At 47.2% G+C, this 22,115-nt stretch overlaps 2 protein-coding genes across 5 annotated transcripts in view; one reads left to right on the top strand and one right to left on the bottom strand.

Moving 5' to 3' along the window:
* Positions 1-5,907, top strand: part of PHLPP2 (PH domain and leucine rich repeat protein phosphatase 2) — a 74,968-nt gene extending 69,061 nt beyond the window's left edge. For all 3 annotated transcript variants that reach the window (XM_081216143.1, XM_081216142.1, XM_081216144.1), the window contains one exon: positions 833-5,907. In XM_081216143.1, coding sequence (XP_081072269.1) covers positions 833-1,987 — 1,155 coding nt within the window. In that variant the 3' untranslated portion in view covers positions 1,988-5,907. The remainder of the gene's footprint in view (positions 1-832) is intronic.
* A 2,390-nt stretch (positions 5,908-8,297) lies between these two features.
* MARVELD3 (MARVEL domain containing 3) lies at positions 8,298-21,809 on the bottom strand. Of its 2 annotated transcripts, none has more exons than XM_081216170.1 (3): positions 21,379-21,809; positions 18,740-18,867; positions 8,298-9,315 (listed from the first exon to the last, which is right to left on the bottom strand). In XM_081216170.1, exons 1-3 carry the CDS (start codon positions 21,765-21,767, stop codon positions 8,678-8,680), a joined length of 1,155 nt encoding a protein of 384 aa, XP_081072296.1. In that variant the 5' UTR covers positions 21,768-21,809; the 3' UTR covers positions 8,298-8,677. The 2 variants fall into 2 exon arrangements, with proteins under 2 accessions (XP_081072296.1, XP_081072297.1); XM_081216171.1 differs by lacking the exon at positions 8,298-9,315 and adding an exon at positions 12,830-14,280.
* Between the last annotated feature and the right edge of the window lie 306 nt (positions 21,810-22,115).

Below are 22,115 nucleotides of genomic sequence, written 5' to 3'. Positions count from 1 at the left end.
GGCCTTCTGCCGTGAGGTGGATCCTGCTGGGTGCCTCTTCCTCTTGGTGATGTGGGTCCACTGGTGTGAGGTCACTCCTGCTTGGTTTCTCACCTTTTTATGATGTGGGCCCTCTGGTATGAGGTCACTCCTGCCTGGTTCCAGTTCCCATGGTGATGTGGGCCCTCTGGTGTGAGGTGGATCCTGCTGGGTTCCCATCCCCTTGGTGATGTGGGCCCTCTGGTGTGAGGTCACAACTGCTGGGTTCCTCAGGTTTATATGATGTGGGCCCTCTTGTGTGAGGTCACTCCTGTCTGCTTCCCATGCCCTTGGTGATGTGGGCCCTCTGGTGTGAGGTCACAACTGCTGGGTTCCTCAGGTTTATATGATGTGGGCCCTCTTGTGTGAGGTCACTCCTGTCTGCTTCCCATGCCCTTGGTGATGTGCGCCCTCTGGTGTGAGGTGGAATCTGCTGGGTGCCTCATCCCCTTGGTGATGTGGGCCCTCTGGTATGAGGTGGTTCCTGCCTGGTTCCCTTCCCCTTGGTGATGTGGGCCCTCTGGTGTGAGGTGGATCCTGCTGGGTTCCTCTTCCCCTTGGTGATGTGGGCCCTCTTGCATTAGGTCACTCCTGCTAGGTTTCTCACCTTTTTATGATGTGGGCCCTTGTCCTTTTAGAATTCTATACATTTATTTTTCGTAAGTCCACTTAAAATTACACAGGTCCTAGGAAAAACCACATAACATGTCAATTCTGTTTTGTTGTAGAGCCCTAAGCATTGTGATCTAGAGAGATATAAAACTCTGTGTCATTGTCGCTTGTTTCTCAGAGTTTGCATTCTGCTTGTCTCTAGGACAACAAAGTGAATGGGGTAACCTGCTGTACCCGGCTGCTGGGCTGTACATACCTCTACCCTTGGATCCTCCCCAAGCCCCACATATCTTCCACTCCACTTACCATTCAGGATGAGTTGCTGATTCTGGGAAACAAAGCATTGTGGGAACACTTGTCATACACAGAAGCAGTCAACGCAGTATGCCATGTACAAGACCCATTAGCGGCTGCCAAGAAGCTGTGCACATTAGCGCAGAGCTATGGTTGTCAGGACAACGTGGGTGCGATGGTGGTTTATTTGAACGTTGGCGAGGAAGGCTGCACTTGTGAAATGAACGGGCTCACCCTCCCAGGTCCTGTGGGATTTGCTTCAACCACCGTCATCAAGGACCCACCCAAGCCAACCACTCCTTCCTCCAGTAGTGGTATTGCCTCTGAGTTCAGCAGCGAGATGTCCACTTCAGAGGTGAGCAGTGAGGTGGGATCCACTGCTTCTGACGAACATAACACTGTTGGCCTGGATGCTGGCTTGCCTTCAAGGCCAGAGAGGCGCTGCAGCCTCCACCCAACGCCCACATCAGGGGTGTTCCAGCGCCAGCCTTCTTGTGCGACTTTCTCCAGTAACCAGTCTGACAACGGCCTGGACAGTGATGACGACCAGCCCGTTGAAGGGGTCATGACAAATGGCAGCAAGGTGGAAGTAGAAGTAGATATCCACTGCTGTAGGGGGAGGCAGCCTGAGAACTCTCCCACTCTTAGGGAGAATTCCCCTACCCCGTGCCTCGAGGAACGTGCTAGAGGGTTAGTTTTTGGGATCCGAAGACAGAACAGTGTGAATAGTGGCATCCTTCTGCCATTGAGCAAGGACAAGATGGAGTTACAGAAGTCTCCCTCCACTTCCTGTCTCTACGGAAAGAAACTCTCCAATGGCTCGATTGTGCCCCTGGAAGATAGCCTGAACCTCATCGAAGTGGCCACAGAAGCACCCAGGAAGAAAACTGGCTATTTTGCTGCCCCCGCTCAGCTGGAGCCAGAGGACCAGTTTGTTGTACCTCGTGACCTCGAAGAAGAAGTGAAGGAACAAATGAAACACCACCAGGAAAGCAGGCCTGAGCCTGATTCCAGCGAAGAGGGTCGGACCGAGCTCGCAGAGGAGTTTGACACGGCGCTGTAGTACTCCCCTGGGGTCCACGGCACTGGGGAGGCTGTGAGGTGTGGGATAGGGCACCCTGCCAGGGGCACTCTGCCTCTGCATTTCTAAACCACAGATGAGATGGGGGTAGAACTCGGAGCCAGAAATGGTGAGAGCTGTCAGGGTCTTGCTCTGGATAAGCTAGTAAACACCATCAGTGTTCAGTTCCACATTTAACCTGCACTGGGATCCCCAGGGCTACTGGGGAGCAGGCAGGCATTGCCCTGTACCAGTGCTACCACCTGCCATTAACCCTTTCTCTCCTAGGATAATTTTGAGAATTTGCCTGCCTGGGCAGGAAAGGGACTATATCTGTGGAGGAAATAACTGAAGATTGATTCCCTTTACTGATTGCTGCTGTTGGATCTCTGTGACAGAGAAATCACCTTATATCTCAACCTGACGGGATGCAACGTGACTAGTCACATGGCTTTTCCTTCTTCTCTACGAGAATACAGCCTATCAAAATGATGTTTATTGGAAGTGTAGAACCAATCAAACAGATAATTTATGTATGTGATGTAGTGAGAGCACTTTTCATTGACTGTGAACTTTTTATTTTTGAATCTGCACTCGAGCCAGTCTTCTTAGAGGCAGCCCAGCGCCTTTGTCCACAGGAGGATGATCGTCGGGTGCTGGAGCCGGCTGTGAGGGTACTAGGAAGGGCCCTGGGAAATTGATTTAACTGTTGGATGTCAGACTGTGAAAGTTCCTGAGAAACAGGGGAGTAGGGCCTTCTTTTGGGGATGAAGATGCAGAAGGAGTGAGGACTAAGACTACTTCCCCCCAAAATCACAAAAAGAGAATAACTCCTTGACAAATGTGACACCTGCTAGGAATCTCCCAGCAGGTCACAAGAGAGGCATTTGGGGATTGGCCTCTTTCCATAACATGTGATGGAGGTGGCGGTCAGCCTCCTAGCACGTAGGTCCAAGGCTGCTGCTGTAAGGTTACATCCAAGTAACCTTGAGTTATAGATGACTCTGAACAGACTGAGGCCTAACGAGCACAGATGGATGGATGGAGCTTCCAGGTTAGGCAGGTTCCTTCTCTTACTCTAGAGCAGAGAGGTGGTTTTCTAAAACATCAGGAGTGAGTTGAGGGTTCATCTCTTAATGTTTAACAGAGTCTTCTTCTGAAAATGCTTATCCATCTCACATGGTTTCACAGTACTGGGCTCAATTTCTGAAAGACTTAATTGAGAAAATCCTAAGCTTACAGAAAAAACCTGGTTTACTGATTTTTTTTGCACATTCCATGTAACCCTTGCAAAATGCAGTTCCTTCCATAATTCTGTTCTGTTGCCTTTTCTTTTAGAAGATTTACTTAGGAAAATTAATTCCTCTTTATTCCTGCAAAGTTTTGACATTGCTTAATGTTACCCAGTGGGGACTGTGCTTTGAATTTTTAAATACTTTCACAATTAAAAAGAAAATAGAGTGGAACCATTTTTGTTTCATGAGAAACAAAATGTTAAAGATAAGGTTAATCTATACATATATTTGTCTCTTTTTTTTGGGGGGGGGCGGGGGGATGTTTTCTTAAAGCAGTGGTAGAAAACCAGATGACCACTCCACAAATGGTTATGTATCCTCATCTTCTCAGAGGCCCTGTACCCATGTGCGTGTGTCAGTGGGGTGCACTCTTGGGGGGTTCCATACCAATGGCTGTCTAGTGTTCAACCCATCAAGGATCTGAATTTGAGTCCCCAAATTACCAGGAACACAAACTTTTCTGTGTCAAACTACTGGTTAGCTACTGCAAAATTTTAGAACTCAGGTCTTGATTTGAAGTGGGGAACATAGTGGTTCATGCAAAGTTCAGGTGCTGTAAGAATGATGGGAACAGTAGTGTGTTGCTGCCTTATTTTTTAATAGAAAAACTGGGGGGGGAATGAAAATGAAGGAAAAAACCCAAGATGACAGTGTTGGAAATTATTTTGGGAATATACCACTTTAATAGTATAGTCTTTTAAAAATTACCCTTTATCTGTGAACCTTTTCTTGTCTTTGTTTCCCACCCTACTAGTTGGAATCACCACAAAACCCAGTTATGAAATGACTTTACTAAAAGTAAATGTATTCACTTTTTAGTCAGCAGGACCCTAAAGTTCCAAATGTTCTTTTATGTGGTAGATTTATGTTCAGGAAACGTTAGGTTGTATGAAAACCTTTAATATAGGCTACACCAAAACTGACTACTCTTTTTTTGTAACTTCCTTTGATTCATTTCCCTCTATAATTGCTCTTTGTTAAAACGGGATGACAAGGCCATAGCCCATCACCAAAAATACACAGAACTCTTTTGACCTATGAAGTCATTTACAGTTATTGTGTGATCTGATTAGGTTGTCGGGTGGTGAAAGCCAGTAATCCGTCTCCAGGTGAATGTAATCTACTTCCCAGGACTTCACCCAGAGGATGTGTGCCCCAGGTGGGCAGAGGCCCGTTGATCTCTAGCCCAGAGATCCCGGCCTAGCCCAGAGATCCCGGCCTCTGCATGATTCTCAGGTCCTCGTGCGTACCTCCCATTTAATAGAGACGTTTAAGAGGATTTCTGAAAGAATACTCCTGTTTAATGGGAGCAGTCCAGGAGTCCCATGGAAGAAAGAAAAATACACAAGTCTTGGCAGCCATGGTATTTTTATTTTTATGCAAATGGATTGAAAATCCATTTGAAAATTTGAACGCTAGTATGTCATAAATCTACCGTGCTACCATAGAGTCATTGACTTACCACTCCTCATTACAAGAGAGGGCTTTATTATACTACTGTAGACTGTGTGTGTGCAATAAGTTGATGAATTCATTTTCCTGGTGTATAGAAGAGCCAACACAAGCAGCTTGGTAATCATTGGGTGCTATTTTCTAGGAGATGGAGCCAGTGAGGTTTGGCTGATCTGCTGAATATCAAACGATGCCCTTCTTTCCATGTAGGCTTTCAGCAAAAGCAGGTACTTGGAAGCCACAGGCTCACCTTCTCTATCTACTCAATAATTACTCATGAAGAGACCTCCATAAGGGAGCACTTGGCTGTTATTGATAAATGTACCGATTATTAAATAGTCTCCAAGCCATTCAGTGATGTCCTCAGCATCACTATAGAACTGTCTTGTGTCACTTTTTACTTCCCTCTGGGTGGGGACTTTCAGACTCCCCCAGTGGCAAGTTAATCTTTCTCTCCAGTTAGTGACTTTTGCCCCATAGTTGGGTAAGCACTTCCTGGGTTGAGAAAAGCAGCTACAGTAAATCCTGCTCTGTTTCCCTCATTTGATGATCATTCAATCACACATAAGCTCCTTCGAAATTTCACGCACTTCTCCCAGAAGCTGTAGGGTTTTCTCTCACTGTTGCCAGTAGATGTCCTCCAGACAGTGAGTTCATATCTTATGGTTTTGTGCAATCATTGTCATATTGTAGTCCTAAGACTCATTATAGTGTATTTTTGATATTTTTGAAATGTGTTAAATTTTTAAATTCAATAATATGAGCCAGAGCATGTTGCAGCAAATCTATTGTTTGTAAAAAAAAATAATAATAAATAACAATAACAATAATAATAAATAAAATGGAATCTTTTTCATGGCTTTGTTTTAAAATGGAGTACCTGTTATTTTATAAGTACTTTATTTTAGCATGAAACTGTAATTTTCTCTAACTTGTATGTGAAATTAGTTTCTTAACCAAAAGCACCTTTAGGATTTTTCTGCTTTTTCTTATTGTAGGGGAAGATAACAAATGAAACCACGTTCCGTAACACTCTATGAAGCTGTGAGTTAAGGCAAGAATAAATATTTTTGATCACCATTTAAGCTGAAATAGCAATAAAGATTTTTTACATTAAGAAATATTATATTCTGACTTGGTTTATATGTTCAAAGAAATCCCAAAGACAGGAAGCATGGTCCTTATTTCCATGCAGGTCATTAGCTGACTAGAGGGAACTTAATTTGTAAATAATCTACAGCTCTTCTTAAACCACAGAACTACCAGTGATACAGAGGAACTAAGTGGGTAATCTGGCCATCTTTTCTGTCCTAATGGCTTTGGTGTTAGAGTTTAAGACAGTGGTGAGTTTTGGCTCACAGAGTACGTCTAATCTCGCTAAGTCTCTAAATTGTTCCCCTCCCCTCTCCCCATTGGTTGTCTCCCATAATCTCTGGACTTCCAAGCAAGATTAGCTACCTCTCACTCCAAATAAAGGCCCAGTTGAAATCATTTTGCTGGTTTCCTCCTCGTTGAGCAGAATGAAATTTTGAAAACTTGGTCCACCAACTGTTCCTCGAGTACCTCCAATGTGCTAGGCTCAATGCCACCGTCTACTTTCATACCTCGGTTCCATGACACACACACCTGCCTGCAGGGTGGCAGAAGTGAACCTCTCTGGGTTGTTCTCTCCTTGGTGTGATACTGTCTTCCTGGTACGTCCACACCACAAGAGCACGTTAGTCACTCAGGACACTTTCCCGTGTGTGATTCACTGGGTCTGAGTTGTTCCTCCGCTACTTAAAAAGATTTGACTTTAGGCAAGTTCACCTCTCCAAGGCAGGTGGTTTTTTCTCGATTGTTAAATGGAGATAATGGTCTCTCTCTCAACAGCTGTGAGCTAAAATGAGATGATGTCAACAAATGCTTCCTTAGCTCCGTACTGGACCCAGCACGGTGAGCACTCAATGAAATGTCAACCATTGGGTGAGCCACTTAGCCTTCTTGAACTTTCATTTCATCTGTAAAATGTGAGTAAGAAATCTTGACCTGCCAACCTGCCAAGTGGTAGTAACTAAGGCAAGTTTTGCTAAGGCATTTTGAATGTCGCTACACTGATGTGAGAGGACCTGAGCTGGGCCAGTGCACCACACTGGGGTCGCTCGCAGTGGCCAAAGTCCTCATTTTTCCAAGCCCCGGACCCAGACACGGGCAAAGATCTACTCAGGGTATGTTTCAGGGAATAAATCCTAGGTGAGAATAGTGTGTGTTGGGAAGTCTTTTGGGGGGTTCAGGTGGGAAATGGGTTGTTTGATTTTTGCTGCTGTTCAACTTGTCTTACCACTCAGTGAAAACTCTGTGGGACTCCAGCCACTGCCTCGGGCTAAGGTGGTGGAGCAGAAGCAGCTTTCTGTGGCACTGGTGTTTGTATTTGAAGCTAGCAGTGTAGACTTCTAGTTGTTGTTTTCCTCCAAGCTTTACTTTTTGTAAAAGTAGAATCTAGATATTTTCTCATTTCTGTTTGAGGTTTAGTTTGGATCCTTCACCTTGGATAGGTTCTATAAGAGCTAGCAATAGGGAGGATTTAAGAGGAGAGAGGAAAGGTAATATATTCCAGGGAAAAGAGTCAGCAAACATGCAGGGGTAAAATCGGCCAACACACATCAGAGGAAAATGACATTGACTGAATTTTTTTAATAGCCACTTTGGCATACATTGAAACGGGCTTACGTTTGCTGATTTCTTACTAACTGTATAGACAGTCTGAGATTTCTGTCAAAATTGCTATTTTTAGAAATGTACTAAAAATTTGGTTCGAACTTATTAATAGTTTAATCCCATTTATAATATGAAAATAAAACAATGTTATAAAAAACAGATGACAACTAGAAAAACTACCCTTTATAATAAGAACATGTATATTCCTAGTTGCATCTTACATGAACGGAATATCTGAGACTAGTTGTAAAGTATAAGAACAGCTATAAAACTTTAGGTTAAAATTACTGAAAGAACTTTATTTTTGAGATTCAGTGTTAATGATCTGTTACATATGGAAACAATTCAGAATTGTGAGAGATTACAATCGACCTCTGAAGGCCTACTCCGTAGGGCACTGGAAGGGATGCAGAAATAAAGAAGGCTCCAAAATGCCTGTATAGTCTAGTAAAATCAACTGCTTTATCTTTGTACTCAGCTGAATAACACGTTTAAGAAGTTTATGAATTTTATTTCTCACTATTTGGAGGCGTCATAGGTCAGGAAATTATAAAATATTTCAGGAAAGGGAATTCCAATCAAATGACTTGAAACAAGAAAGCAACTAGCTTGGCAAGGTGGCAAAAACCATTTTATCTGAGCCCTACCCCAGGAATCCCGAGGAGGAACGTGCATGCTAAAAGCACCTACCTGTCTTCAGGTTTCAGGGGTCCAGCCTCTGGGACCCATGCAGTCATGGTATACTGTCGAATGGGCAGGAGAGTTTTCCTCCAGGAGAGAGCCAGAATGTAGTTACTCATTTGGAATCTAATCACACAAATGCTTTATAATCATTCCCCTGGGATCAAATACAGGGGGAAATGTCATGTTTTTCTTAGTGACTTTAGTTCGGTCAGGCAAGCTATTTCCACTGTAACACTGGGCCTGCTACCCCTGACGTGTTGTTCTCATCTTTCACAATTTCTCTGGCTACTTAGCTAGGATTATTACCTTACCATTTGGTAAGACAGCCAAACCATAAGCGTATATGCAAACTTCCAATGTTGCTCTTTGTAGCGAAGGTGGAGGTATTTTTTTCTAGCTCTCAGCCAACAAAGACATTGATAGAAAAATGGGATGATCATCTAGCTTTGCATTGGTGCCAAAGGGAACATTTATAAAATCAAGTACATGAAAACCACATTTGTGTAATGTGGTTTTTGAGAGAAACAAGGGAGCTGGGTTGACTTTTAGGTTCCAGTAGTAGATCTCAGAGTATCCCAGACCACAGGTATTCTGGTGCATCATTATAATTGCTGTGCTGTTCTTGGCTGTCCTTGTAGTGCTTCTGTTCTCGGTAGCTCCGCAGGGCCAGCACCACGCTGGCGCCATACATCACCACCAGAAGACAAGCAAAGGTGGCTGCTGCTCCGTCAGTGCCTGCCAGCTGGCAGTTCACCCAGGTGAGACCCCTGCGGGCATAGACCCTCTCTCTTGTCCTGCAGGTGTCTGTGGCATTGATCCTCAAGGCCGCGTAGAGGTAAATGCCGATGCCTACGCAGTAGCCCAATGCCGCGAGGAGGCTGAAGGCGGCCTCCAAGAGGAGCCACTTCCCCGGCAGTTTGTTTAGACTCTTGGCTCCTTGGAGTAAAACACCCAAGGTGAGGACACCCAGCCCCAGAGAAACAGCCACGCCGCTGTATATCAGGGGCGCCCGGAGGATCGTGTACTGCTGGTCCAGCTGCCGAACCTGCTCCAGCTCAGTGCCCTCAAACGGTGAGTAATAGTTGTTCCCAAAGCCACCGCCGCTGGTAAAGCTGGCACTGAATCCAGCAAGGACAAAGTAGGAGGCCACGATACACATGAGAACCATCCCATTCAATATCACCTCCACTATCTGTATCACACCTAGGAGGAGAGAGATTGGGAATTTAACACTGATGTCACTCACCCAGGAAAGCTCTCTAGGTCAGGCAAGAGAAATACCACCTGATTGTGAGGTCAGACTCAACATCCTTGGTGTTTGTTTTTTAATACTCATGTTTGAAAATCAAAATGCCACTGTGGAAAAACTTTTGGCCATTACTTTAAAAACTATACATACACTTACCATGTGACCTTGCAACTGTACCCCTGAGCATTCATCCTAAAGAAATGAAAACTCCGGTCTACACAAAAACATGTACACAGATGTCACAGTAAACCCTAATGCCTTCCAGTGGGCGAATGGTTCAACAATCTGGTACAGCCATCCCCAGGGGAAACTCTACTCAGCTATGAAAAGGAATGAGCTGCTGATACTCAGAACAGCTCAGATGGATCTCAAGAGATTTATGATGAGTGAAAAAAGCCAGTCTCAAAAGGTTACATACTGTATGATTCCATTTACATAACAGTCTCAAAATGTGAACAGATTAGTGGTTGTCAGGGAGGAGTGGGATTGTGGGAGCGGGAGGGGGATGGGTGTGACTGTAAGTGGGGAGCGTAGGGATGTTCCAATGATGGAACAGTTCTGTAGCTGATGGCGGCAGGGGTCACACGAATCTACACAGGTGATAAAACCGCACAGACCTACACTCACACAGACATGAGTGCATGTAACACTGGTGAAATCTAACTAAGCTCTGGAGAGTGTCAATTTCCTGGTTGTGATTTTGTACTGTAGTCACCACTGGGGAAAACCGGGTTAAGGATACACAGGATCTTTGTTTTATATTAGCAATGTTTTGTGAATCTATAATTATTTCAAATTTTAAAGTTTTAAAAAAATCAGAATGACATAAAAGGGCATAAACTGAGAAAAATCACCCATGTCCCTGTCCACCCTGTTCTCTACCCCCAACCACTTTCATTATTTTCTAATATAACTTTCCAGCATTCGTTTATGCAAGTAAAAGCACTCAAATCTGAATTTCATCCCCCCTTTCCCTGCTTGTGTCACAGGGAGGACACCACACACACTGCTTTGCATTGTGCTTTACTCTTCCTGGAGATGTTTTCAGATCAGCTCCTACAGTGTCCACATGCTCTGTTACGTGGCCTCCAAGCCCACTGTGTGGGTGGACCAGTCTATTCAGCCAGGATCCTACTGCTGAATACTTGGCCTGTTCACTTGGGGGGGTTCTTACAAGTTTAAGGAACCCGCAAATGCCAGGAGGCAGCGGAAGCCAACAGGTGAATGGAGATGAATGTCGACTTGTCCAAAGTCACCTTTCATTTGTCACTTGACAGGGGCCCCAGCCTCTCGTTAGGCGTCTTCCTGGGAGAAGGTCTCCTGTTGTTCTCTCAGGGGTCAGAGATGAGAATGAAGAGAAAAGCATATGAACCTAGAGTGGGAATGCCAGGCTCACATCCCCGCTCTTTACTGCCTTGTGACCGTGCCCAAGTCACTGACACTAAGCCTCAGATACTTCATCTGACAAATGAAGGAAATGCCTCCCTGTCTTATCCCACAGGGCTGGGATGAGGCCCAAATGAAAGCAAGTATGTGAAAATACCTGGAAAATTATAAAATGTTATACAAGTGGATGGTGATGCTACCCAGTAACATATATAAAATGGAAGGAGAGGGGACTTCCCTGGTGGTGCAGTGGTCAAGAATCCACCTGCCAATGCAGGGGACACGGTTCGATCCCTGGTCCAGGAAGATCCCACATGCCGCAGAGCAACTAAGCCCGTGAGCCACAACTACTGAGCCTGTGCTCTAGAGCCTGCATGCCACAACTATTGAGCCCGCATGCCACAAATACTGAGCCCATGTGCTGCAACTAATGAAGCCTGGGCGCACAGAGCTTGTGCTCCACAACAAGAGTAGCCATCACAATGAGAAGCCTGGGCACTGAAATAAAGAGTAGCCCCCGCTCGCCACAACTAGAGAAAGCCCGTGCGCAACAATGAAGACCCAATGCACCCCCCCCAAAAAAAAGGGGGGGATTAGTAAGAGATTTAAGAAGAAAAGGGACAGGGACTTCCTTGGTGTTCAGTGGGGAAAACTCCACGCTCCCAATGCAGGGGGCCTGGCGTTCAATCCCTGGTTGGGGACCTAGATCCCACATGCCACAATTAAGACCCAGTGCAGCCAAAATAAATAAATCAATATATAAAAAAAAAAGAAGAAAAGGGACAAATTTATGAAAAGCATGGTTTCCCAGAAGTCAGGAAAACCCTGCAATACACAAGGGGGTACCACAACGTTTATAAACTGGGCAGCTAAAGACCAGTCAGTATGTCTAATGTACTTAGGCAACAGCTACTGGGCTTGCTGATTCCATCTCCTGCTGGGCCCACACAAATTCCTAGGAGGTCCGTGGAACGCAGCAGTTAAGGGCTCTGACGGTTGAGAAGCTACATTCCTCTAATTTAAATCTGAAAATAACATCAGACCAGAACTGCCCACTCTCCTCCCAGGCACCATAAGCTACTGGCTACTCTCTCCCTACAAGCAGCGCAAATTAATTGACCCAGACATCATTCTAATTCACGGGGAGTAGCTATCTCCCCCACCCAACACCTTTCTCTGCCTTGGTTTTCCTTCTGCATGCAGTTAATCTCTCACCCCCTGAAGGGAAGCAGGGATACTGTGCTACTACAAGATGTGGGCAACCTGAATGTTTCCTTCTGGGACAAGATTCTGCCAAAACAGCAGCGGCATAATCCACGCAGCACATATCTGCCAGGCTGAAATGTAATATATCTATTGATAGATGTTGTCAACCACTCCACTGACTGCAACAATCAAGAGGAATAATGGTCTGTTGCTGGGGCCAGTGATGAAGAAATATGGCCACTGGATATTATCGGAGCAGCAGCCAGGCCTGACCTGGCTTTGCTGAAAACATCGAACAGGTTCAAGTATTTCCAAGCATGCTGTTAGTGCAGAAAGATTCACAGACATCAGGAGAAAAGAAAAGAGTGGCCTACTAGAGCTAGCAGTTTATCCCTATGGAGAGGGATAAACTGTAGAGGGAAGTGGAAACTGAAACAGGAGATTTTTATTGCAAAATAGCATCTTTTTGGGTGAGGCTGCTTTTGTGGCTGATCATTTAGTACTCTGCTTAACTAAACATCTACTATCTGCCTTTTCACTGTAAATGTGAAAAAATTGAGGAAAGCAAATCAAATTAAAACATTTTTTTCTAAAATAAGACTAAGACGTGCAGTCAAGTCTTACATAAAATGAAAAAAATTTTTTTTAATTTCCTCTCCAGAAGCAAATACTGTTAATACATTCTTATATATTCTTCAAGAAGTTTTCTAATCATATACAAGCAACTATATGTATTTCCTTTTGTAAAATCAACTCACCTTTTAAATGTGACAAGAAAATAATATTATAAATGTAAAGAGAACCATCACCTCCAAATTAAAATTTTTCTTTGGATTTTTATTGGAGTCACATAAAGCAAAGAACATATTCACTTGTACCAAGAATATATTATAATGGGCCATAAATCCTAACTTAACATGCAGTAAGAACCCATGAAGTTGTCTGGCCAAAAGTAGCATACTTATCCTGGGAAAGATTTTACTTTCTTTAATTTTGGATGGATCCTGAATTCCAGATGTCGGGTTGAATTCGTCGTACAATGGTACATTTACAAGAGGTACAAGACACTTATTGAGCTTTCAAGCCCATTGTAAGGGGCTTGTTAGAATACCTCCTTTGCAGCCCAGTGAATTAATCTGATTCCTCTTTCCTCAGCCCACGTCTCCCTCCAGCTTATATCTTACAGCAGCAGTTTCCCAGGCATCCCCAACCCCTGCCATCCAGAGCATTAAAGAAGTCAAGGGCCTAGAGTTCAGTGAGGAAAAAATTCGAGGCTAATCTGCTTAAGACCGCTGTGTTTAGAGAACTTAAGGCTGAAATGTTTTTTCATGTCTGTGTGGCTTTTCATGAACTTTGAGGATGAGGTTCTTCAAATTCACTTGGTTATCTCCCTTTATTCACTCAAGAAGTGCATTTTGCTGCAGCATATGCCTTTTCCTTGTGGGTCTCGGGCTCTAGTTTTGGTGGTTTTTTGTTGTTGTTTTGTTTTTGTTTTTTAAAGTAATTTTGGTTGGTCCCTCACCAACAGAGGGCTCCAGAATCAGGGTTTATTACATCAGGCAGTGCTGCTCCATGTACCCTGGAGCTAGGCCCAGCAAACTAAAATCGGTCTGTTACTTTCCAAGGGTTGGCAAGTTCTACAACAAAATATTCCATGAAAGACAGTGGTTCAGAGTAACTTCCATCCCTCAAGTTTTTCGGAACGTTTTAAAAAGCCTAAAACTCCAGCATTTCCGCAGGCTTCTCTTTCAGCTTCCTAACCTTTCGGTAACCCCTGATGGCCAGCACGGCCCCCAGGGCAAAGACCCCAATGCCCAGGGCAGCAAAGATTCCAGCACCTATGTCTCCCCCGTGGAAACTGCAGCTGAAGCCACTGTATCCTTTCCTCTGATACAGCGCCTCCCTCTCCTTACACACGGGAGAGGCGTAGGCAGCCGAGAGGTAGTGGAAGTAGAAGTACAAGGCTGGGATGTAAGCCCCGGCAATGAGCACGTCCAACAAGCCTTCGATCACCAGCCATAGTGGGCAATGCCACGGGACCCGCAGGACGCCCACGGCGATGAGGAGGCAGCAGAAGGCCATGAGGGCTCCGCTGCAGGCCATTGCCACGGTGACCATGGGCAGCTTTAGCTGGTAGAACTGGACGTCCAGCTGCTGCGCTTTCTCCCCGTCAGCACCATCGAAACCACTGTAAGCCCCTCCGTACTGGTAGTAGTAAATGCCCCCCAGGCTGGTGATGCCCGTGTAGCCCCCTGTGGAACTGTAAGACACAGAGCTGCAGGCCAGGATCAGCAAGTTCAGGAGAACCTCCAGCATTTGGCAGCAGGCTGCAAAAGAAGGGTGTGTTACCATTTTGAGAGATGCTACTTTGCGCTTGGAGACTTCCACCTTGAGGCTTATCTTCCCCGTGGCAGCTCACACCACAGCCAGCTCTTTATCCTGCCCCCTGGAAGGCCTGAGCAGCCAAAGCTGCATGATTAGCATTAGATGGTAGCAGGGAACTGTGGTCTCCAGAAATGATGTCAGAGGTACTTTGGACTGAAAAGGGTAACTCTCTTTTTTTTTTTTTTTTTGCGGTACACGGGCCTCTCACTGTTGTGGCCTCTCCCGTTGTGGAGCACAGGCTCTGGACGTGCAGGCTCAGCGGCCATGGCTCACGGGCCCAGCCGCTCCATGGCATGTGGGATCTTCCCAGACCGGGGCACGAACCCGTGTCCCCTGCATCGGCAGGCGGACTCTCAACCACTGCGCCACCAGGGAAGCCCAAGGGTAACTCTCAAAAGAGCAAAGCAGCCTGCCCCAGGTGGGCTGCAGGACGATGGGGGCAGAAATCAGGCCAGTGAGCAGAAAGAAAGGGGTCCTTTATGGAAGGCAAGCACGTTCTCTGCCCGAACCCTTCCCTGCCAAGAAGACTGAAAAGTAGTTATTTCCTCTTTAGATGTGTTTTGTGGCCATCTTCAGTTTGAAAGAGGAAATTTCTCCAAATTTGAAGGAGCTTATATCATAGTGCTTAAAAAATATAATGACGTTAGAAAAAAAGCATGGAAGTTATCCATCAGAATGTTAACCATGGTTCGTTCACACGTATTAGGGATAAGAAAGGTTAACTTAATTAAACCTGTAAGGCTGGGCTTCCCTGGTGGCGCAGTGGTTGAGAGTCCACCTGCCGATGCAGGGGACACGGGTTCGTGCCCCGGTCCAGGAAGATCCCACATGCCGCAGAGCGGCTGGGCCCGTGAGCCATGGCCGCTGAGCCTGCGCGTCCGGAGCCTGTGCTCCGCAACGGGAGAGACCACAACAGTGAGAGGCCTGCGTACCGCAAAAAAAAGAAACTATAAGGCTTACTGAATTAGAGAAACATAATTGGTTTTACTGTTCTTAGACTTTAATTCAATAACTATGTTTTAAAGTTTAATTTTGTTTTCTTTTAGTTTCCCTAAAGAGCAAATCTGGGCTGTGATATTTTCCCAGGGCTGGATTTTTTCAGGACCCTTGGCTGCTTTATCTTGGACGATGCAAGAGCCCCAGATCTTCCACCAAAGCTGGCTACTTTCCTTAAAGTCAGCTTTACTGTTATATAACTTATACACAACAAAATGACCCGCATTAAGCAAACAGCTTAGTAAGTTTTGACAACTGTGTATGCCATGTAATCATAATCAAGATACAGACTGTTTTCATCTCCCCAGAAAGTTCCCTAGTCACCCCTTGTGGTCAACCTCTCACCTTCCTCCTCAGGCCACCACTGATCTACTCTCTGCTATTAGGAACTAGGTTTGTCTTTCTCAAATTTCATGCAAATGGAATCATACAGTTAATGTACTCTTCTGTGTGTTGCTTTTTTTTCTCAGCATAATATAAAGCTGGGTGCTTCTGAGCTGGGAGTTGTACGTGCTGACATAGGTTCAGTCCCATAAGCACTGAGTTAGGGTATTAAATAAGCATATAGGGCTTCCCTGGTGGCGCAGTGGTTGAGAGTCCGCCTGCGGATGCAGGGAACACGGGTTCATGCCCCGGTCCGGGAGGATCCCACATGCCGCGGAGCGGCTGGGCCCGTGAGCCATGGCCGCTGAGCCTGCGCGTCCGGAGCCTGTGCTCCACAACAGGAAAGGCCACAACAGTGAGACGCCCGCGTACCGGAAAAAAAAAAAAAAGCATATAAAGGGGGGAGGGAGAATGCAAGTTGGGGGGCAAAACCCCCACCACTGTCCCTCTGAACCTTTTCAGTGTGGTCACAAGTCAATGCCACTGGCAATGAGAAGCCATCTGAAAACCTAAACCTCCAGGCTCTGAGTGAGAGACAGCACCACTGACTATAGGGATTACACGTTTGGAGAGAGAAGGAAATTAAATTTTTAAGGATGGTTTGCAAGTAAGGCAAACATCAAGCCCTTGCATCAAGCTGAATGCAAACATCGCCCTTTTTTTTTTCTTCACAATTTCCTTGTTACACTGGCCTAGATCTCCTTTTACGATCTTCTCCATCATGATTTGAGCACCAAAGGTCTCAAGGAAGAGGAAAAGGACAAAAGGGAAAGGGGAAGCTGCTCCAAATGCAAATGGGAGGGAGCCGGGAGGGAGCCAGGAGGGGAGCAGGCCATGTACCTCCTCCCCAGGGAACTTGTAATTCCTCACCAGTCCTTCCAGATAATAAACCTATAACACAACCTATAAATGACAGGATTCCTAGTGATCTGATATGCACATGTGACGTCTGTACTTGCTGTTTATCTGATCTTTATCCTCAGCCTTTAAAGTTTTTAGCAGCTGAGGAGTCTTGCCCATAACCGTGAAGGCTTATCTATTTTTGTCAGTGTTCCACTGAACTTCCTAAGGGTGACTCAGCCCAAACTGCAGGGTCTCCCTAGGAAGTTAGAGAGAGCCACAGCTGCCTCCCATTTTTGCCAGTTTGCTGGAGGAGGACATGATTTCACTGATGAGGAAAAGAAATCACAGAAGATCTACTCTAAGACGAGGCTGAAAATCTTCAGGTGACCTTTACCCAGGTGTGAATTTCCTGTTTGAGACAAGTTCCCAGTGTTTAATGGCAGTTGCTCTCAACACAACACAGCATTGTGTATTTATATGGGTCCCTGCGTGTCCAGAGATCTTTATAAGCCCTCATTTGTTAGCTTCTGACTGCTGAACTATCCTTTCACTATCTTGACTCAGAAACCCAACATCTAGGCCCAACCAAATAGCCAGAAGCAATCAAAGCTAAATCAGGGGCCTCAAGCTCTGCCCTCTCCTCTTGGTAAATCAACTGCTGAAGAAGAATACCTCTAGAGAGAAACCTGTTAAAGAGCCTCGGGCTTATTCTTATTATTTATATCATCAAGAAAAGAAGGTCAAGCACATAAACCACTTCAGATCTTAAAGTCAGGCTCCAACTTTCAATTCCAGCTCTTCCACTTAACTGCTGTGTGACTTTGTATAACTTACTGTACCTCTCTGAGCCTCAGGAGTTGTTGAGAGAATTAAAAGCAACGGGGTGTGCCAACATACGTAAACTAGAGTGAGGATTCTTGTACCTGGATTGCCTAGAGCTCTTCAATGAAAGTTCTACATAATCCCGTAATAACATATCTCATTGTAATCATTCTAAGAGACATCTTTAGGGGCTTCCCTGGTGGCACAGTGGTTAAGAATCCCCCTGCCAATGCAGGGGACATGGGTTCGAGCCCTGGTCCGGGAAGATCCCACATGCCACAGAGCAACTAAGCCCGTGTGCCACAACTACTGAGCCTATGCCCTAGGGCCTGCAAGCCACAACTACTGAGCCTATGTGCCACAACTACTGAAGCCTGCACACCTAAAGCCTGTGCTCCAAAACAAGAGAAGCTACCGCAATGAGAAGCCCGCGCACCACACTGAAGAGTAGCCCCCGCTCGCCGCAACTAGAGAAAGCCCGCACGCAGCAATGAAGACCCAATGCAGCCAAAAATAAGTTAATTTAAAAAAAAGAGAGAGACATCTTCAGGTATAAGTTCCATGATTTCTCCCCCTTAGGCCAAGAAGTTTTCCCCTCTTAGTCATAGGTAGCCGAGGAAAATTTCTTACCAAATCATGTGAGCCATAAGGGTAAGATTTTCTTCACCCTGACAAACCAGATTTTCTTCATTGTTGGCAAGGCCAGGCCTGGTGCTAGGATGGGAACTCTGGGAAACCACATTTGGAGCTGACGCATGATATTATTTAAGTGTTCTTAATACTGTGGATTCTAATAAGTGTGGTTTTTTGTTTTTGTTTGTTTTCAGTGAAATAGAAGTTACTGCCCTTCGTAGGTGATGGCGTGTTGTTTCATGACGTGTGTGTGCACATGCGCGCACATGTGAACTTGTTCTTAATGTGAAACGTATTTCTTACTGTGGGTCTCAGTCAACAATATTTAAAAGCCATGATGGCAGGTTTGGGCATCGGATCTCCCGTCCTGTGGCATGAGCTCAACCTGGCTGCCATCTCCGGTGATCTCTCTTTAACTCGGCCCGCCTTGCCAGAGGGGTCCCCCTCTGACAGCCGGCAACTCAGAGCTGGCTCTGAAAACTGCAGGCATGACCGCCTCACCACACCCAGGCCCTTCCGAGGAGAAACACGGGAAACCTAGCCGCCCCTTTCAGATGTTCCTACCCTTCTTTAGAAAGCGTGAACTTCACGCAGGTATGAAAACGAAAATACGAGGAAACCAAAAGGGAAGTCGGCTTGAATTTTTGCTCCATTATCTCGGACCTCGTCCAGAACCACCAGCAATGGTAAGTAATTGGTCAAACTGCCTTCAAAATGGCTCACCTCTCCCGGTGCACAGGTATCTGCACTTGTGGCATTCCAGGAGCCCTTCAGCCTCTGACTGGTAATATTCCACTTCCTCAAGTCCAGGCCTGGGGGTCGAAAGTGGATATCTCCCTGAAGTGGGCTCACTATAATCAAACACATGTGTGGCCATTAGCAGGCTTCAAATTCAATAGCATGTTCAGCATTAGAACTCTGGACACCTCACGCTGGGCTCAGACATTAAAGAATGCACAGAACAGAAAATCTGCCACAGATTTCATACTCCAGAGAATTTTCTCGTTTAGTGGCTATACAAGGCCTCCAAACACTTGGCCCAGTTCTGCTAATTAAGCACATCACTTATCTCAGTAATTCTGAGCCCCGCCTCCCATGCTGGCTTGGCCCGCGGGGGAGGGTGTGTGTGTGTGTTGGGGGGGTATCTAACAGGTAGCTGGGAGCCACCTGGGGGAGCTTTTCAGTTCAGTGAGGACCAGGCCCTCTTCAAAACTAGTTTGCATTCACAAGACTGATGCCCAGGCTGGCATTCTCTTCTTTCCCTTGTTACTTTGGAAAGAGTTGAATCCACAATCATTCTCTAGGCTGTGGGTGGTACAGACAACTTTGGACATCTTCACATGTCTCCCTCTTCCTCTGCCAGCCCTGGAATATTCTGTTCCTTCTCCTCCCCCCCCACCACCCTTCCCTATCACTTTATCCAGCACATCCTGGGCTTTGTCCAAGATTCAGTGGTGAATGGTGGGGGCTGCATTCTACTAGCTGGGCTCCAGGGATCCTTCTAGAACATAGATCTCACCATGTATTTTTTGCGTTTGAAATCCATAAAGTCCAAACTTTAAGCACAGCAAGGGAGGGCCCGTGCTCATCTCTCTCCACTCACAACCTCATGTTCACAGACCCAGCCATAGTGAACTGCCCCTCTCCCCGCCCCAAAAGATGACCCGCATTCCCATGCCTCCAGGTCACCGTGGAAACTACTTCTCTGCTTGAGACAGCCTCTTGCTCCTTCTCCAGAACTCAGCTTTGAGGCTATCTCCTCCAGAAAACATTCCAGAGCCCAATCAGGGCCCCAGTTCTGTTCTCTTTGTGTCTGTCCCCCCGCTGGAGTGGCATGTTTCACAAGTGCTGCAAATTGGCCTGTTTACTTGTCAGTGTCCTGTGGACACCGTGAGTAGATCTCTGTAGTCCCTGGCCCTACCTCCCATCCATTAAATACATGCTTGTTATGTGGAGGAGAGACAGAAATAAATTGCTCTTGGTTTTAAACCACCAACTGTGAGCAAAAGAAGCAAAAGTATTCCCTTCACTAGCTTTGGGGCTTGGCGGGGGTGGGGACAGGGGGACCAGGACACCAGTATAGAAGGAAACCTAAACATGAAGCTCTGGATTCTCCCAGGCCTGGCAGTTGCAATGCAGTGTGGCTTTAGGCAGGGAGACAGTGGCCAGTGCCTGTGACTGTAACTGGGCACACCCTTTGTCACAGTTTGGCTAGTTAGTTCTAGATAATGTAACATAAACTCAGGATAATAGCTTTCCCGCTGTGTGGACACAACCAGAAGAGAGACTAGGCTTAAGCCTCCAAGTTCCATAGCAGAGAGGAGCCTGGACTCCTCCTGGGGACGAGGGCAAAAGCCAGAAGGCAGTCATCACGCCAGTACCTGCCTGTCTCCTTCTTGGCCTGGCATCTAATCTAGGCATTCAGTAATATTTGTGGAGTTGGATGGAACGTGCAATGGAAAAAAGACCACTTCCCTAGAGGGGGAGTGGGGTCTGGGACCACCACCTCTCTTTCCTTCCATCCTTACCCTCTCCCAGCTCACAGTCTTCCAGAACGTCACGATGCTTTCACCCCACAGGCCTTATGGGAACTCTGTTCTACAAGGTAGTGATGGCAAAGTTTGTTCATTCAAGAGGGTGGGGTCTGAAACAATCATGGGATTTGAATGAGGCTGCCCAGAAAGACCTCACTGACAAAGGGGGGAAAAAATCTCTGCCCTTTTTTGCAGAGTTTTAGGTACATTCAGTTCTTGGGCTAAAAGTGTATCTTCTCCCAGCTGTCTGGTTTTGAAATGCATATACCCCTGGAAGGGATTACACATTAAACTATTAGCTTTTCATTGGTCTTTTATTAGGCCCGGGTCTCCAGGGAACGGGACTTTGGGGAGGGCTGGTTTTGGAGCACAGGACAAGGGTCTGAAGCCCCAAGGGGCAGTCCTGTGACCACGTGAGTGGGGGTCAGCGAGGGGCCTCAGGTTAACCCGACCCACCCAATCTCCTTCCCACCCCTTCCCTTTCTAGTCCTGAAGTCCTCTCTTCCTCTTTACCTGGTCCCCGGTCCTTCCACTGCTAAAGGGGGGGTGGGGGGCAGGGGGGTGGAGGGTGGAGGGAGGTGGGGGGTAGGTCTCTGCGTTGTTCATCAGGTTCAGGTCAAGGAGTGTGTGTGTGTGTGTGTGTGGCGGGGGCACTGTAAGGTCTTCCTTCCCTCCCAGGTCACCTTTAAGAGCTCAAAAGGGAACAATGGCACTTCCTTTAAACCAGATTCCCAGGACAAGTAGCCGGGACAGCAGAACCGCGCAGACTGGCCTCAGACCCAGGCTTCTTCCGGGGCGAGGTAGAGGGCCCTCGCTGCCCCACCTTACCTTTCTGGTCCTCGGCGTCCGAGGCCCTCCTTCCGCAGGGGCGGTGGCTCCGGGGTTTTCGAAGGCGCGGGCCAGGGGGGCGGGGCCGCGTCCCAGGTCGGCTGCCGGGGTCCGTCCCGCGACCGACTCTGGCGGGATTGTTCCCAAACTCTTTGTTCACCGCCACGATGGTCCCCGGCCCTGTGTCTGTCCTGGCGGGGTTCCCGGTCCCTCCCCCTGTCCCGGTCCCCGTCCCTCCGTCCGCCCCCGTTTCTCTCCCTGCGCCGGTCCCCGGCTCTGTCCCGCTGTCTCTCGGGGTGGTGGTCTCGGTCCGAGCGGGGGTGCCGGTCTGGGTCCCGCTCTCTCGGCCGGGCCCGGGACTCGCGATTCCCCGACGTAGGTTGTTCCATGGCTCTGTTCCGCGTCCCCGCCCCAGAGCGACCCGAGGGCAACAATCCGCAAGTTTCCCCGGCAGGTGGCCAAGCCCGGGGGCGGGGCAGGGCGGGGCGGGACGCTCACCTGCGCGCACGCGCACTAACCCCGCTGCGCGCCAGGAGAGCGTTCACTTGAGCGCGCGCGCCGGAAGGGGACGCTGCTGAGCGCGGCCCGGGGTCTGGGCGCGCGTGCGCCTGGGTGGGGTGCGAGCCTGGCGGGGTTTGCTGCGTTACACACAGAGGAGGGGACTACCGCCCTTCCGCCGTGCCCCGTCGGCCCTGAAGTATCCGCTTCGCGACCCCTCAAGATGGGCTGCCTAGGGA

This window comes from Mesoplodon bidens (assembly GCF_964165515.1).
Source record: "Mesoplodon bidens genome assembly, chromosome: 18".
Classification (NCBI taxonomy): Eukaryota; Metazoa; Chordata; class Mammalia; order Artiodactyla; family Ziphiidae; genus Mesoplodon; species Mesoplodon bidens.
This window is presented reverse-complemented; position numbering and strand designations above follow the sequence as displayed.

Excerpts from the sequence above, each read along its gene's own strand:
- MARVELD3 (XM_081216170.1), bottom strand. The coding sequence starts at position 21,767 with ATGGAACAACCTACGTCGGGGAATCGCGAGTCCCGGGCCCGGCCGAGA. Across the intron at positions 18,868-21,378 it reads GGACGCCGAGGACCAGAAAG|TGAGCCCACTTCAGGGAGAT; the intron begins GTAAGGTGGGGC and ends GTTTGATTATAG. Across the intron at positions 9,316-18,739 it reads ATACCTGTGCACCGGGAGAG|GTGTGATACAGATAGTGGAG; the intron begins GTGAGCCATTTT and ends CTCTCCTCCTAG.